Source organism: Taeniopygia guttata, chromosome Z, assembly GCF_048771995.1.
Source record: "Taeniopygia guttata chromosome Z, bTaeGut7.mat, whole genome shotgun sequence".
Lineage (NCBI taxonomy): Eukaryota > Metazoa > Chordata > Aves > Passeriformes > Estrildidae > Taeniopygia > Taeniopygia guttata.
The window spans coordinates 14,589,897-14,608,502 of record NC_133063.1 but is presented as its reverse complement, the minus strand read 5'-3'; the positions used below and the strand labels follow the sequence as shown (position 1 = coordinate 14,608,502).

Here is an 18,606-nt window from a genome sequence, read left to right as displayed (position 1 = left end):
GAAGTGAGTGAGTTGAGCTAAAGCAAGGCCTAAGTGAGCACTATTCTCATGGGCTGTATCCACAAAAGCCAAATCTGCAACCTGACTCAAGCTAGCTAATCCTGAGGGTGTGAGGGAGAGTATTTTGAGTAGTGGAAACATATGTGTTGAAGTTTTGCAGTTCAAGTCCTTTAACTCTGCTTTTCTCTTTTGTGGTTAAACTTCCAGAAAACATAAAACTGAAAATTGTATTTGTATTTACTCTGGCCATGGAAAGTAAAGGCTGAATTATAAATTATCACAAGACAGGTTTGGGCTTTTTCCTTATGAGAAGTTTAGAAGTCTCATGTAAAAAAAAAAAATCTAAGGGTTAAGACTGTAGCTTCTCCTCTCTGCCTAGAGGGGCTCATGCAGGGCACAAGGACCTTTGCTGGCAAGCAGTAGCACACTTCCTGGTGGGAATTTTATCAAGTCTCTCTTCTTATGGAGGGCGTCATTTTTCAGAACTCAGAACACATTTATTTTTTTCTTCCACAAAGTGGAAATACCAGACTGATTCTGTTTTCAAGTTTAGGGCACAACCACAGAGATTGGAAAAAGATAAAGGATATCATCCCACATCTAAGAAGAAATAACCTTTATAATAAAGTGCTTTAGCCAACAAATTGTTTCATTCAGAGTGAGAATGACATGTATAACCCAGTCCTAAACCTATCCCCCAACCTGCAAAAGTAACAGAATCAACAGACAAGGAGCAGCATGCTACCCTTTAGACAGGGTAACAAATGGCTCCTACTCCAAAATGGGCAAATCTGAATATCCCATACATCCCAAATACTGAAAGAGCTCAGATCCATGCTCCAAATCAGAATGATTGCATGGTTGCACCTGTAGTGATAACCAGCAGTAAATTAAGAAGCATTCCATAAAAAACCAAATCCAGTAAGTTATAATATTTTTTTATTCATGTTAGAATTTCTATCAGTGTTTGAACATTAATATTTAGAGAGTTTGTACAATTTCCGTTCAAAGCTTAAAATGAGAACCACACTAGATCACAAATGGTAACTAAAACACAGTTCAGAATTGTATGAATATTCACACTCTCTTTCTCTCTTAACACTGTTAAACACTTTCTTTTCTCCAGGGGGGTTTACAAGGAAAAGTGTGCACTGTAATTGTATCTCAGCAGTGTTCCAAAACATAATGGTATCATCATTACATATAAACTCTTTAAAAATATACTTCTGTCAAAAGACTTGATGACTACTATGTACACTACAAAAATAAATTTTCATATAAATAAATTATATGGCATAATTTTATCTTTGTAACTGAAATGACACAAACCCACTCCTACCAAGCAGGTAGGCAATGAGACCCAGTTTGATTTTTTTTTTTTCCTTTTAACTCCTTACACTAAAAGCTACAACAAGTCCATAATGTAAATGTTATATACTCTTTCCTATTTAACATTAGTAAGCACTCTATACAAATAAAAATCCATTAAACAGTAAAAACATAACTGTAATAGTGTTTCCAATAGAAATAAAATCCCTGCATTTTGTTTGTTATAAACTGGCATGACAAATACTGTAAGAAAAACATTCTTATGATACAAAAATATAAATATCACCCATGATTAAAAAAGTTAAGAAACAAAACCAAAACAAAATAAATGTTGCCAGCCACTGAGTTCTCCCCTTGCCAATGTGACTATCGAAGAAGAAGGTCTACATTGTGCACAAAGCAGCAGACAGCTCACCCACACACAAGCACGCGGGAAGCAGGGGCAGGTGGAAGACACTGCAACTTGCCCTGGGCCCCTTCCCTCCCGAGGAAGAGCAGGAAGCAAGTGGAAGCAAGGCAGCCTGCGGCACGGAGTGGTGCCAGCGGGAGCCCTGCCAGCCTCTGACACGTGAGCGCACAAGCTTGGTGGTTGAAGGCGGCTTCCAATTAGTATCATACAGTTTTGTTGCAGAGTTTGTATGATATATGCTGCTGCTAGTTCTAAATTGGGGCCCCTCATCTTTTTGTCATCAAGAGTTTCCATGTTAGACAGTGAACTGGACCAGTAGGCAGTTGCGACATTAACCCTTGGTGTGCACTGGAACAGTAGCTTATGTATCACGGGAATGACACCAGGCTCTCGCCACCTGCTCTTCGAGCGTTCACATTGGAGATCTGTAAACAAGTGCCTCATATCAAAGTGTTTTCAAGTGAGCAAAAAAGGCATGGAAATTTGTGCATTCTAATTATCCCCATTCGTTTTGCTGGCAAGGTCTGTAGGCAAAGATAGACTCCCTGAAGCCACTGGAGAAAAACACTTTCCCATCAAAGAATTGGCCACTGCTGTTCAGGTATATATAAAGAAAAGCCCCACCACTGCTGTGTTTAGAAACTGAATATTGTTTGTGTTTGGCTCTGAATACAAAACTGAACATCTACCTGCTCTAAAAAACAGCTTGGTGAAGGGCAGAAAAAGAAAAAAGATGAAAAAAGAAGACAGAGATAATGAAAACTTGTGTTGCATTATTTTAAATTAAGGTTCTTTGTTCCTACGGTTTGTTTCCAACTGGAACACAGATTGTAGTGTTTTTCCAGACCCTTCACCTGCAGCAATCCCCTTTTAGTTTAAAATAATAGTACAAAAAGCTAAATTAGTTTCACAAAGAGATCCCAGTTTAGCGGTTATAATTAAAAGTGCCAATGCAGCATGGGAAAACACAAACAATAAAGAAAATAACTACCCAGGCCTTATGTGTCATTACCATCCCGGCCCACCAGAAAGCCATTTATATTTAAAAGTTAATATACTTTCTTTTTTTAATCCTTATATTTGATTTTTATTACTTACTATTAACTCCTTTCTGCCATGAAAATAAGGTGACCAAAGATACTGCTTTCAATGCTGTAATGACTCAGCTAAGCCATGGCTTACCATCAAACAATCCATTATCCAGCTTCTAATGCCATTCACAATTAACAGCATCAAAATAAGGCAGATGCTCATTGTATTTCTATAACCACCAGCACCTCTCAATATCCAGCACCTTTGGAAATGAAAAAATAATGGTTATAGTCCTTGCACTTACCTGGCATATTTTGTGAGGAAAAAAAAAATCAAAGCACTTCACGAACTGTAATTAAGCCTCACAACATTCCTGGGAGGTAGGTAAGTGTAATTATAACCATTTTACAGAATGAAAAACTGAGCCATGGGGCAGTTAAGTGACTTGACCAAAGTCACGTGAAACAAGTCATTAAGGGTTTGGGAGCTGAAACATAATTCCAAACCTCAGCTCCCTGTCTTCTCTAGTATTTTAGTTGGGCCCTTGATGATGGCAGTTTATGGTTGTATATATTGGTAAACAACAGAGTTTTCACTAGTGCCTACTATCAGGGAAAGCCAGACTCACATCAGCATCAGTGGGTTTGTAAGCCCACCAAGTGTTAATGTACAGTAAAAGAGAAACTAGAGTACACCAGGAACATACACACAAAAGCATGCATATTTCCAGATGCACATTTGGACACATACAGAAAAACAAAACCTGCACATATCTAAGTCTATTTAAGCCTCCCAGATTAACTTGCTTTTCTTCATATTTGCTTATTTTAAAAATTACCACGCATAGCGTGTTTGAAAGTTAACAGTAACATTTCATACTACCACAGGGTTGTGATACACAAATTTAAAATATTTTAAACAGACATGTACCTTTAAAAAATCCTATTACATAAGCAATATTTGCATAGAATTATACAAGTAAATTATAAAATATTTAAGCAGCAGCAACTTATGCTGAAATTTAGAACTAGATTAAGCTTACTTGTGGCACAGATATCAATGTACAAAAAGTACAAAGAGCACACAATATTGTCCCCATTCTATTGCCCAAAGGCAAATTACTCCAAATTATACTACTTTACATTGTTCTTTTGTATATTACATATGTGTACATCTTTTAAATACTTAAAAGAAATATTTAACAAAATAATACATTAGGTTACAGTAACAGTGAACTGTTGTCCTGATGCAGCATGTCCTGTTCTACAGCTTCAAGCAGTTCTTCTCTTCAAACAGTTCTGGAATACAGTTTTCCATCTTTGGCCTCTTCTTTGCTTCAGTTATTACCCTGTACAAATAAGGAGAGAGGAAAAAAGCAAACATTCACTAAATTTCAACAAAAACAAACAAACCAAACTAAGCCAACTCATTTCATTATTCTTGTGGTTAGAGTTAGAGGTCAGAAATGCTGGCTCTGCTTTCATCTCTGTCATTAATTTCCTGGTGAAGAAATACTGATGCCAATTAAAAAAATGTAAATGCTTTAATTTCTAAGTTCCCAGTTTCAGATAGCTGTGAAAAATTCAGTCAAAACCAATGAACAGTTGAAGGAGAAGCATCCTACATTGAATACTGAGTTTATTTAAGAGTCTCTCACTACTGTACACTTCAGTTTGAAAAAACTAAGCTCAAGTATTTCCTTATTCTGTGGATACTATTATTTGTCATATTTCTAGACTGCAAGGCTAAAGGCATTCACATCTATTTAGGCTTTGGGATGTTTGGAGAGACATTTTATAATTCAGAATGTGGTTTCATCTTGAATTATCATAAAAATTTCCATCCAAATTCTGTGTGCGTGCATACGTATGTGCAAAATATTCTAGAATCAAAATAAAATTACTTGCTTTGCTCAGACTGGTCTGTCACTGAAAAGTTCATACAAGCAAAGAGAAAAACCAGTAATCCTCAGATAAGTAATTATTCTAACACCTTATTTTTCCCCTGCAAGAGAAGAACATTGTAAAAATAGTGAGGAATAGTTTTTCATGTAAGAGCCCCAAGAAGTTTTCAGTGTAAAAACTCAATGGGCAGCTCTATCCTGTGCAAACTTGCAATTGCCACTGCAGCTGTCCCTGGAAAGGCAGAGGTCAGCTCAGACACCTCCAGTGTATGAGGTCACTAGGGAGGTCTCTGAAGGCCTCCCCAAAGAGCAGGGGACACTCTGCTGAGCAGCAGTGCACTAAGCATGGTAGGACTTCCCACTTCTCACTTGGCTGATCTTCCAGAGGGATTGAGTCCTTATTATGGACTTTAAATTCTTTAATGAACTGTTTTATTCAGGAGATGACAACTCCTGAAGTAGCTAGCAATTTTACACTCTCCTAGGCAATGTCATTTTATATAATGTGTTTTAGCATGCCTTATTCAGGGATCACAAGATTGGACTTAGGCAATGGTAAATGCAGCTGCACAGCTCTGAAGATGTTGTACAACACCTCTGCTGTTGGGGAGGATGAATAAATATGATTGCCTGACAAAAGATTCACAATAGTACAGCCAGGATGAAAACAATCCCCCCTACTGGCTGGACAATACCCTTACCTACAGATAGGTCCAAAAGTCAAATGGACTGTTCTATCTCAACACCCAGAATGTATGGTTCATCCCACACCTGTAACCCTCCCCTGAAACATCAGGTGCCTGTGACCCCATTGGCCCAAGTCTTGTTCCAGCCCACCTTGAAGCCCCCTGATAAGGGGTCTCCGAGGGGCCAGACACTCTCTTGGAACTCCCCCTCTCTTAGAACTTCCACCCTCTCCTAGAGCATCCTCTTCACCCCTTGTCTCTCCCCTCCCCCATTCCCTCAGGCCTTGCCACGTGCTGCATTTGGCAGCACCAGGCAAGACCTTTCACCATCCCTAGTAAACCTTATATTCTAAGAGCAGCCTTCAGAGATCTCTTGTCTCCATTCATCCAAGCCATCTTGGAGCACAGTATCCCTGCAGTCTGCTTTATTTTCCTCATCTGGTAAAGTGGGATTTTACGATGTACTTATCAATTTTGCAAGGCTCTTCAAAGCAGTAAATATCTGAATGCACTATGACTTCCCAGTGTTGGAGTGCACTATCTTAGCCAACCTCATGTCCAGTGCAAAATGTACTATATTCACAGTTGGCAGATGTAAGGCGATCAGTGTGAACTGTAAGTACTGTTCTCTATGAAAAGTTACCTCTGAGAAACTTTATTTTTCCTCTTTCTTTTGATCACACTGCTGCCTGACACAGGCCAAACCTTGCAGTTACACGGAATGGACCTACCTTATTGTGAGCTGTTGCCAGGTATCCTTTCCTCACATTCAACATCTTGCAGTTCTATAACTTCCACTTTAGAATTTCTTCTTTCACACTGCACATTAAAAGGCACGTGGGGGTCCTCAAATGGCGCGTGGCCGGCTTCGTGGTGTCCCTCATAGGATGGAAAGCTCGCTCCCCGGGAGCTGTGGCCGTGCAGGGCAGGGTGGACAGCCACAGTGACGGAGGCCGAGGCAGTCACAGTAGTGATGGGCTGGCAGTAGGCTGCTCCGGAGGCGCCCGCGGCTCCGAACACCGGGCTCCGAACGCTGTGGGAATGAGCCTTGTGGCCCAAGCGATCCCTGCTGCTGCTGGGCCCCGAGTGCCCTTCAGCAGAAATCTCAAAAGCGTCCCTGCGAGGGCGGTAAGGAGGTGGTCGTGGCCCTTCCCTCGCTTCCCTTCTGGGCTGCCTGCCCTGCTGCCACGGCTGCTGCGCGCTGAGCTCTGGATTCAGCTGCAGCCTAGGGCTCGGCTGATGCCTGGCTTCCGGCTGAACCACCTGAGAGAGACACGCACCGTTACGCCTCTGACAAAGCAAAGCAAGCAAACTCTACCCTTGCTTGTACTTTATGCTGGGAATAATTATAATAATGCTCTGACTCTACAAAGGGGATGTTGTGGAATCTGATAATTGATTTTTCCATGGTTTTTGTCTGAAGTTATTAAAACCTGGAAAGCACATCTTCAGAAAAACACAGGATGACAGCTGAAAACATTGTAAGCTTCCTACATGCTGCTCCATCTCTTCAAAGGGATGGGTGACAAGCACTTGGTCTTAACTCAACAAGCAGAATTGCAGGCATTTGGAAAAGGCTATTCCATGCAGGGAACATACACAGGATGTTAGTAGGGTAGTTTGTATAGACTGTAGGAATCTGTTTTCTGATTTCCATAAAGAGCGTGAAGCACAGCAGCTACATCAGTCAATAAACCGTGACCAACTTCAAATGTGGCGGTGCTTGTACCTATTTCTAGGCCTCTGCTGAACAAAACCAGATCCGCATCGCAGCTCAGCATGCAACATCAGCAGGGGTAGGAGACACAGCTTTTTCACTTTCTTTTGAAATTGCAATTATTCCAATCCAGTAGCAAGATGCAACAAGGCCCAAGATTTGGTACAACACTTCAACTGCTTTCTTTTGGCTCTAATCTTTCTCCCCAAAACATGCTCTCACAGAGAGGTATATGATAGCAATCCACAAGGAGCTGTGTGAAAGAGGTTGGGATCTTGTAATCTCTCCTCCTCTTTCTGAAAACAGTCATCAAACAGACTGAGAGCTCTCTCTTGTGGCTAGTGCCAATAGGATGTAATAGCAATTACCCATGCCAAAGGCTTTTGTACCACCACTTTACCCCCCAGCTCAGTTCTAAAGGAGAGAATGAGGAAAACCTTCACTCCCTGCTCACAGGTTTTGGCACAAAGTGACAAAGCACAACCAGTCAGAAAGAGTTTTCTACAAAAATAAACAGATTTAAAAAAAAACCCAAAAAAACAAAACACACCAAAAAACTTCTTCTCGCCCTCCTGCTAGTCCATATGAAAGCTACTTACACCGGATCTTGCAAAGAGAGGATTCTCAGTTGCTTCCACTATTACTTGATGGACGGGCGCCCCAGGACCTCGCGTGGCCTCGTACTGATGCAGCTCTTCACTGATGCCAGACACTGTGGTTTGAGAGCTGTACTCAGAGTCAGAGGAATCTGATGCATTATTTGTGTGGCCAGGTGGCAGTGCAAACCTCACAGTACCAGGGGGTGGCTCAGGAGATGGTGTGGGCAATCTGTCCTGTCCATTGGCTGGAGAAACCTGATGGCAGCAACACTTTCAGTTACATTCAGCTAGCTTTATCCTTTCAATCACTAGTGCTTGACACAAACAATGTTCTGCCAAATACACCCTGCCATGCCACAACAAGCTTAGCAGTATCTGTGTTTTCTGAACATAGATACTGAACTGAAAAAATTAATGGAAGTATAAAAGACATGACCCCCATCTGCAGATATGTATGTAAACAAGACTACACAGATTCTTCTGAGTATCATTATCTCAGGAAGACCATGCATATGGGTACATGCAGGCACTTGCAAATATAAAATAAAAATAATATGTGGGCTTTCCTCCCCTTTTAGCAAGCATTTAGCAGTGATTTCATAAAATCACCTTAGTGTGTTGGGACAGTGTTACTCCGTGTCTATTTGCAAAGAGAGATGGATACACACATCACAGCAATATATATGGTAAAAATACACACATACATTGTTTCAGTAAGAGACAGGTCATGCATATTGTTAGGAATTAAGAGATTACACATTGTTGTCAAAACTGTTCTACTAATATTGAAAGAACCCAAACACTTCTAAAATATAACAGCGCTGTATACTTACCTTGTGTTTTGTTCTTGTGCACACACTTATATAGAGACATGTGAAACACAGCACACCAATTCTATTGATACGTGATAAACATAACCCCACGTAACACAATAATTGTATTAACTACAGAGTAGGTAATAAATGATCTACAATCAAATATAAAGTTGGTATCTGTGAGTTTGGACTTGGACTTTGTACTGTAAAGTCATCAACATCTAAGTGAAGTCTGCCCCACATCAAAAATGTTCCATGAGGCAGGAAAATGCTGCAGGGAGAGGTGACTTGGCAGTGGGGACCTTCTGGCAGACCAATCATGGTTATCAAGGTGTGGTCTGCCGACCACCACTGTGTGTGTTGGTCCACACAGGCCTTCCTGGTGGTCTGCTCAGTTAAACACTTTGAGGAATGCAACAGAGCCAGTGAGGTAGGAAAGCAGAAAGTATGTGTATAAAACAAACTACCTTTTGCAAAATATTGAGAGAAATCCTTCTTTTACAAAGTTGTTTGCATATCACATTACGATAGTAGCATAAATAACACTATCAGGTTTGCTTATTGTGACCTCTAAAAGAAGACTTATTAAAGAAAAACTTTAAAAAAGAGTAGTATCAACTATGTAAGGAATAATACTTTTAATAAAAATTTATAAAAAAGCTTGAGAGCAATAAACTTAATCCAAGAAAATAAAAAAAAAATGTTCTAAAACCAGGGGGTGATTGAGTGGGACAGCAGTGCAAACATAGTATTATTTTTCTGTTCACCATTAATTCTACTGACCTCAGGGTATGGTCCAAAGAATGAGAGAAGAACGGGAAGCAGCACCAATCCATTGAGAACTCCCAGAATGGTTAGGATTGCCAAAACAGCAAAGAAATACCTGAAGTACAGTTTAAATGGTTTGGGGGAGAGAATAACCACTGTTAGAAACAAGGGATTACAAATTACTCCTACATATGTTAAAATAATACAGATACTAATTTAACATATTATTAACATCAAAGGAAACAATTATATAACTTTCCATATAAGATATAGGGATTTTTACCTTTTGAATTAGAGAAGCTACATTCCACAAAGTGTTAGTTGAGAAAGGAAAGAAAAAAATTGAATTTGTTAATTTCCCCAGAATCTAGAAGCATGTAATGTTATTTATGAATGTGTTACACAAACACAAAAATATGGAATGTGTAGGGAATGGCTGAATGGATTGAAAGCACAAATACAATGAAAAGGGGCCCCCATTAGTGAAAACCCAGCAGAAGCAAACAAATGAAGTGAAGGGTGTAGAATTTAAACAATTTTGTGTAGAAGGAAAAGAAGCCCTCTTCTCCCAGCAGCTAATCCACTGTGAAATGCTTCTGCAACTTATAGCACAATGTCTAATTAAATCTACAGTATATCAGGTAAGGGTTTTCCTTGCCGTTCATTAATCAAACTTAACGCCTAGAATTCTGTGAGTTCCAGTTTTACCAAAAAGCTTGAATTGCAACTCTTTTACAACACAGGAACCCGCTTTCTGCAAAGAAAATGCCCATTCTATAGTAAGCTTCAGCATTGTACTGAGTAAGAGCGCTCCACAATGGCAGAGCTGCATTGCAGGCTAATCTTTTGTTGAACAATTTAGCATCTCTGAATACTCTTGTTTTGCGTCAGCCAATTCAAACATAAAGGCTGAAATACTATGGAAGAAGAGAAAAGTGCACAAGTAGTTGTCCTTTCCCACCACTGAGGGCTAAGGTCTGGGAACCTTCATGAATACCAAGGTAAACCTGTCAGTAAAAGGAAAGTCTTGCTAGTTGGTATTCGGCACAGCTGGGGCTCAGACTAAACTTAAGGCTGCGTTGTAAGTAATGATTTCAAGGACTCAGTCTTGGTAAATTCCTGGAGGAGAAGGCAAAGGAGAAGAACAGCGGGGCAAGTTTGCTACTAATGGGTCTGCTGATTACATTGTCTAGCTGGCAACAAACTTTACTGCCTCCTTGTTTCCACATCTGATCAAATATATCAGACTCCTGTAAAACTATAAATATCCTGCTATTGTAAACATTTGGGAATTTCTGATCTGCATTAACAAAAATCAGCAAGCCAATCTACTCTACTAACATAAACCACCAGAACTTTAAACTGGGACACAGATCAACAACAGACATTTAAAACATTTGCATCTCATCCATCTAACGTTAGAATAAACAGGAGGATTATAGCTTTGACCAGTTGGTGTATACAGTGTCTGTTAATTTACTTAATCTTCCACGTTGCAGGACTAATCTGTCGCTTTCCGGAAGTTTAGGATCTTCTTCGCCCACTCTAACAATGGTCAGGCTCCCCATAGTTTATTTTATTATATTTTTTAAACACAGCAAACTGAAGTGAGATTGTGCTATAAAAACAGAAACTGATGGCCAAAAAAAGTAAAATAACATAAGTTGAAAAGTTGAAAGGCTCATTTTATAAACTGAGAGCACATCCAATCCAAATTTGGTGTGAAGGGCTGCTACAATCTTCCATTTGCTATGACACAAAAATGTGTGCCAAAATCTCATCTGTTAAGTACGAAAGTAGCACATCAAAAATATACCTCTGTAAATTTAGGTAAAATCTATCAGTGATCTGTAGGTCAAAATGTTCCAACCCTTACAAAACCAGGTCCTAAAAGAATAATTCTATTTCTTCGATACCAATTCAATAAAGTAAAAAAACAGTGATCTGGGGGGAAAAAATTATTTCAGACATGGAATGCCTGTATAAAAATAATCTTCATGCAGGTTTCATGAGATCTAACTGCAAGCTGCCTGCTTTCTTCAAATCTCTTTCATACATAAACAAAAAGCCTGATGAGATTTAGCAGTCATTCTTTCAGTTCCTGCCCCTGACATTTGTTGTTCTTGTTGTCAAATGGATGTCAGTTAAGTCTAGTCATCTATCCAGCTTATGTCTACCTAAGTAGTTAAGCCATCTTTCAGAGCATTTTTATTTGGCCCAGTTCTACCTCAGTTCCATTTTAGGGCTTGGATTATTTTTGTGTGTGTGTGCTTATAGTTTACCACAAAGAGCCTGTGTTACTTCTAAGATTAGCCATTTTGCAGAGCTCCACAGGTTGTTTGGAATAGAAGAGGATCTGTTTCATTGCACTTCTCAAATTCCCCTCAAGAAAAGACTTGCTTTCCTCTATACTTGACAAACACACATTCTTAATTATATTCACAAGAAACAGCCTGCTTGTAGTTCTAAACAGAAGGGCCTTTAGGCTTTGCTGTAGAAAATTTTAGTATGAAGTTCTGTGTTCATATTTATGGCTCCCCAGCTCCCAAACAGCGCCTTCTCCCCGCCACATCCCCCCACCCCTTTTCCTCATTATGTAAAACCTACATAAGGATAGAAGGGGAAGGCCCTGAGAGAGTCACTTGCAGCACAGTTGAATATTTGTAGGTTCACATGTCTTTTGCATACAAATTTTTATGCATACAAGAAGTCTGGAGGACCTCGAGGCTAAAGGTCAGCTGCAGCTAATACTGGACAATACAAGATGCTTTGAACTAATTCAAAGCCAGAATCAGCAAACTTTCTAAAGAGCGACATTTTTGTGTTCCTTCGTGCTAAGTGTCAGATTTTCCTGGAACAGATTTTAATGTCAGCAATGGAAACACTACCATATCTAGCAAGTAACAAGGAGTTAATAAAACAGAGGGAAAGCAGGACCATGATGTAAGCATACTTAACACACCATGCATAGTAATAAAATGACAGATTCACTGAAGTGAATAAAAATTAAAAGCACACTTATTTTTATTTTTGAAAGAAATTCAAAACCAAAAAATCCTTTACCTGACAATGAAATCAAACTCTGATCCTGCAAGCATTAACACCCCAAGAAGAGTGGACACAGCCCCATCCAGCACTGGTGCGAACATGTGTTCCAATGCAAGGACAGCCCTATGGTTCCTGTCTCCTATGGCAGTTAAAAACGCCTGTAAAACAAAAAAGTCCATTTCCTTAGGCAGATATATACAACCTTCCAAACAGTCTCTCTCCTAGCATACACAGAATTCCATCAGTTAATTAGCTAAACTACAGTTTATCGAAGTTATCACTGGAGCTGCCTAACCCTTGAGAGAAGGCTTGATCCTGCAGATGTACCACGTAGCAGCTGCTGAAGTCACACAACCAGAGTAAGCACTGGTAACAGAGTCAGACCATAATAATTCTGGAAGCAATGCCTACTTGCAACAGTAGCCTTTTGTCTCTGGATTTGCCTATTTCCACCTGAAAAGAATCCATGAAAGCACTTCAGGTGTGAAAATTGCAGGGCTGCTCCTCTCATTTTCATGGGTCCATGGCTTCCGTGACTTTTTTTAACATTTTAATTTCACTCAAAAAATTTTTTGAAACTTTTAACACTTCGAAGCTAGCAGTTCTATACGTGAAAAATTATCCAAAGAATAGTGCTGAACATGGTACTGTCTGAGCAACAATATCACTACTGAACTGTCTTCATCCCTACAGCTCTGTATGAATAAGCTTTATCAAGAACATGCAAATGATGGTGTTATAAATTTGTTACAAATTTGTCAACTCTGTGTATGACTTAATGGTTTAAGAAAACAAGAACCTGACTGATCTCCTTACTGTGATTTGTAAGGGCTTTCTTTAGTTAATTCCCTACTGGCTATTAAGATATGTGCTGAAGCAGCTATCATCCTCACAGTCCTGGAATTTAAATCTCTCTCCTCTAGAACTAGGAAAAAAAACAGGGTCACAATTCACAAGCAATAGCAGAAAACTGACCCACAACAGGATTGTGAATCACTCTTAAACTCAATTAAATTCAGCATTAAAAGTTCCAGCACTACCGTTTTTGTTTATACAACACTGATTTGACTATTGATATGTTCCAAAGTTTTTCTCTCCAGTGTCAGTGTGAGAAAACCACCATTTTCAGTTTGCTTGGCGTTTTACCTTCAGGCACAGGTGACCTATAAAGTCCTGTAAATTAAATCAGCTTCTTCCCATCTAGAAACAACTGTTTTGTCCTTTTTTTATTCCATTTTTCCTGGTTTAAGTCTTCAATACTAGGAAGCTCTCATTTCTTTTTTCCTTATCTACACTAACACTTGCCAAATGATTCCAAGTCCTAGCAAATTTAGTTACCTCCAAAAGTCTATCTGTAGACTGGATCACTTGAGGGATCCAGTTGAGGGATCCAGTTGCTCCTCTTTAACCTTACCCTACTTCCACTTTGGTTTTTCTCAAAATTATTTTTTTCATTTAGGGTGACTTTTTGTGCCCTAACTCTGTACATCATCTAAACAACTAGATAAACAGTAGAAAAATATTATCCTACAGACTGCAAGTTTGTGCCAATAGTTTCTGAAAAGAACATGCAGATTTTACAAATGGAACATTAAGTCAAACACATTCACATTCAATAAGTGCAGAAATATCAAATGACACAATATCTGATTTTGAAAAACTCCTTTGAGGAATTCTCTTTTGAGAGATAGAGAATCTACATGCAAGACGAAACAAAAAGCTGTGTATCACTAGTGCAGCAACACTGAGGCTTCAGACAAGGATCATGAGAGTCTGGAATGAAGCAAGGTGATTTAAGATCTCTGTTTTCTCTATATAATTGCATTAACCAGACAAACAGGTATCACAGTTAATGTATTCTCTCTTGTCTCCTGGGAGACTGACTCAATAGTTAGGAACCACCTCATCAAGGTCAACTGTGTTCCATTGAGACAAACAGAAAGGTACACAAAACTGTGGCCATTTTCCTTCTGAGAATCATGTCACTGACAAGAAACTGTAAGGATTTTTGATCTGAACATTGCCACCATTTTATTTTAAGATGTTTTTAAAATGTTTCTTGATTTTACATACCAAAGCAACATGAACAGTGAATTCCACACCAATGCCAACAGAAGCAATCAGGATAACCACAGGCACTGCACTCAGCTTTATTCCAATTAGACCCATCATGCCAAACAGCTCCACAGTCATCAGAGCCAGTACCACCACCTAGATGATTTGAAACATCTGTTAGTATCTTCTTATACTCCAGATAGTGAGGAGAAAGAAAGACATTTCAAAATAACGTGGCTACCATAGGACATATTCCTCAAAGCCATTCTATATTGCCAAAGACAAGCTGCTCTTACATTTTTCTCAATGGCAACAAGTGCTGAGTAGCCAGTCTAAATTACACCCCAAGAACCAGTTAACACATGAAGCACAGGTTTTGTGTTGGTTACATCAGTGAGCTGAAAAACCATTTATTCCTCCTTATCAAGGATACTCCCAAAAGGTACATTTTTCTTCTTCACCCATCTTTCAGGCAATCCTTCCAGAAAAAGTATCTTTGAACTACCTGTATTTGAACTCTCTTTTGTACAACTGCAAATATAAGTGAGGATGTCTAAAGCACAGAAGAAAGTGAATGCTATAATCAGCTGATGAGTCTCAGGTTACAGAGGGACTCAGCTTTTAAGGTATCTGGGGGGGATTGACATGGACAAAGTGAACAGTTAAATATAAGAGGAAGCTTTTATTTTTCTTTCATCTACCTTGTAAAAAAAAAAAAAGCTGAGGAAAAAGAAGGAAAGGAAATCTGGAGAATCAACTTTAAAAGTAGCTAAAACCAAGGTTAAAAAAAATAGACACACTTATAAAAGCAATGGTGGACTCGGAAAATAAACTCCTTTTCCAAAGGAGAAGAGGTGTGCACTACAATAAATGATTTTATAAGCCAATGAATCAAGCATAATAACATAAAATTGCTTGATAAGGTGCTATGAAGAATATTCTAGACTAAACATTTACCTTTTAACATACCTGTCATATAAATGTACATTAAAAAACTAGTAACTGTTTTATGCTTTTCTACTTCTCGTGTTTTATAACCCATACAATAGTTTATGGAATTTAAACATAGGGACATCATCATTCAATTTAACTTGAATGTTTACTGAGAAGCTTTTGGTGCCTTGCAGAAAGCATGGAGGAGTATTCTCTGCACTTTACAATTTTATGCTCTTTCTCCTCGCTCAGTTACACACTTTCCACAGTCTGTACCATACAACATAAGCATTTCAGTTTTTTTCCAGAAATATTGCATTCAGAAATGGCTGGGAAAATTTACAGAAAAGCTAGTCACAAGCAACTGCCTTGAAAAATAATTATGTGTGACAGAAGAAGAGAAGGAATACAGAATTAGAAATTGTTTAATAAAGCTCTTAATTTTCCTCTGTGTCATTATTTCTTATGTTAGCGTGCATTTGAACAAGGGTAAAAGTTTATATAGCATTCTAAGAAACCTTTAAACCTGCAAGAAAGGTGGCAGAAGATTAAGGTTATTAAGGTTTGTACCTTCAGCATGAACCCTACCCCCTCAAGTTGAATAAATATATAATGAATGATGCAATATACATACTCCACCAGAGGCCCAGACATAAACAAAACCTTCCCGACTACAGCAAGAGCTATGCTGAAAGGAATTTGACTTCAACAAAGACCCTTATAATAAACTTACAATGATCCCAGCTGTCCAAGGGTTTAGGAGAAAGAGGGCACACACCAGAAACGTGCAAGCTAAAACCACGCTAATGGATAAGAGGAGCCAGTGACGAAGTCCAATGTACTGCTCCCAGAAGAGAAATGGGTAACCATTAGGGTAGCTGGAGATCCCCAGGCTGGTGTAGTTATTACAGATAGCTCTCACTTTCTCAATAGCCTCCACAAAGTCAGAAGTTTCACGCAATCCGTTGAGGTAGAAAGGAAACTGAGCATATTCTATGGGCTCGGCTGCTGGAACTAGGAAAAGGACAGCAGTGTTAAAATGCATTGTTGGGAAGAAGATGATATACGGAGACCAGAGTTAGCAAAACATTTTATTCTTCACAGCAAAATGAATAAAAGGTGGCCAATTTAAATCTACTTGTTTGGAATTAATTATAGCTTTAAAACTCTCCAATAAAGAGAAACTGGAAAGAGTACATGAGATTACTCTATCATGCAGTGTAATGAGATGAACACAGCCTCCACCAAGTTCCCTAACAGTTATATATAATTTAACAGTTATCTTTCAATCCATGTATATAATCCTGATCAGTGTTATAGTGCTTTTTACTAAATACCTGGTCAAAAATTCCTAACTGCAACATAAGAGTAGACAATCACATAATTTAAAAATTTTATCCAACTGCTCCTCTTTTATGCAGTTTCTTCAAAATCAAAGGTCATTTCCCTGAGATTAACTGAGATCCACTGACACAAAACTAAAGAAAAAATGGACTTGAGCAGGTTTGTTGTTTTTTAAAGATTTCTATTGAATATCTGGAAATTCAGATGCAGAAATACACATTCAGATGGAAATTAGTGGAGGAAAAATCCCCATGATATAGAAGTAATGGCTTACTGAGGAAATACATAACCTTTTATCCTTTAATAATTTGACAAATCAACACTCTCCATACTGCTTTTTGACTGTAATGTAAGGTCTACCCTATGACTAGAAAAGAAAAGGCTTCTTCAACGAGCTTTTGGTTACTGCCATTGTGTGTTCCAAACCCTGCAGCTTCATTCAGTTGACTTGCTTAATATGATTTGCCCTATTACAATCTCAACTATAAATTTTCATTAAGACAAAACTTGGCTGACTGCCACAAAGCTCTAGGGTTTGGATACACTGAAGCATGGTTATCCAACCTCATTTCCAAGCGCACCGGTTGTCCCCTATATGCCCTCTCTCCTTCCCTACTGGTGTCCAACTAGCAATCCTCAGCTGAAAGCTGAATCAAAACTAGCTCTTGGTATTGGTGCCAGGAAAACAGTGAATGGTGTGAAGTGGGACTTCTCCCCTAGTCCCTCTAGCTCTTGTATGATATCAGTGCAGTAGCTTAGTGTATGAGTCACCTTGGTAAAAACTTCTTAGCTATTAAGAATTGAGAACAACCATGACAGAATTTCAGTAATGAAATTTCAGAGTAACTTAGGCAGGAATTTCATGAAATGTCCAGGTTTCTCACACAGACAGAACTATCAGGTAACACTTTAAAAATCAATGCTTACTATAAATTTTTAGAGCTCTAAACTGTTCTGTAACTCATTATCCAACGTGACAACAATCTGCAGCAGTGCTTGGATCTCCTATGACTACAGCATCCTGTGCAGCATCAGGGTTTACTGGTGCTTGAAGGAAGGAGTAGGGGCACTCATGTAAACTGTAGGATGTTGGGATGAAACGCTACTTACTCCTCAGCCGTGTTTCTGGCATGTAGTCTGCTTTGTCATGGACCCACTCCGGGCGGTGCGGGCGGATGTTGGCTTGCGAGGCGGCATACGCCACAGGGTCATTGCTAACCCAGGCTGTCAGGTAGATGTAGAAAGCATTTGGGTTAATGATTCCATCCGCATCCACCAGACGCTGTTTAGTCAACTGCAAAATGGGAAAAGATTAGAAGCCTTTCAGAGTAAATTTTGCTTTCAGTGCTCCTGCCATAATGCTTTCAACAAATGGTCTGGAGATGCAGCACATATAGGAGGGTAAAAGCAAGAGAACCTGAATCTTCACTTGAAGGCATTTTTCAGTAAACTATTGTTGGACAACACAAACAAAATCTAAGAAAACTCAGGGACAGTGGTTATTTATATATTAGTACTCATATAATATTTACAATAACCAGAAAATCAGCAGATGGTTCCAGAATACACTGAACCAATTAAATCCAAATTCTGAAAGACTGCAGCCAAGAATGAAAAACAACCAAGCTGGAGAAACATATTTAAACACACGGAAAGAAAACCTGGCAAGAGTCCCTATACATGTCTGTGTGCAGTTAACCTCTGTTGTTAACACTGAAGGAAATGCCACCCAGTAAATGGAGGAGAGCTATAAAAATAAAACAACATCTGTATAAATTTTGCTAACACTTGCCTCCTATGACCTATGTATTCAGAAAATGCCCAACGTCAAAAAAGCAGACGACTGCCCCATGTTATTTGGGTCACTGTGGGCAAATGCATCTGTGGGGTAAACAGCAGTGGTGTACTTCCAGGGTTCTGTTAGCCAGATCCTGCACAGCTAGAGCTCTTACAGAGGACTCCATGGGT

The 18,606-nt window shown here is 39.1% G+C and overlaps 1 protein-coding gene across 3 annotated transcripts in view; it reads right to left on the bottom strand.

The window, feature by feature from the left end:
* Positions 1-922: 922 nt before the first annotated feature.
* PTCH1 (patched 1) overlaps positions 923-18,606 on the bottom strand; it is a 73,165-nt gene continuing 55,481 nt past the window's right edge. For 2 of the 3 annotated variants that reach the window (XM_030257442.4, XM_002194181.7), the window contains exons 17-24: positions 17,749-17,932; positions 16,028-16,308; positions 14,380-14,517; positions 12,322-12,464; positions 9,274-9,373; positions 7,676-7,930; positions 6,091-6,622; positions 923-4,118 (exon numbers count right to left, since the gene is read on the bottom strand). In XM_030257442.4, the coding sequence (XP_030113302.3) occupies positions 6,092-6,622; positions 7,676-7,930; positions 9,274-9,373; positions 12,322-12,464; positions 14,380-14,517; positions 16,028-16,308; positions 17,749-17,932 (1,632 nt within the window). In that variant the 3' untranslated portion in view covers positions 923-4,118; position 6,091. Of the gene's footprint in view, positions 4,119-6,090; positions 6,623-7,675; positions 7,931-9,273; positions 9,374-9,541; positions 9,559-12,321; positions 12,465-14,379; positions 14,518-16,027; positions 16,309-17,748; positions 17,933-18,606 lie in introns of those variants that run through there. The other variant, XR_012052767.1, reaches the window with a different exon arrangement.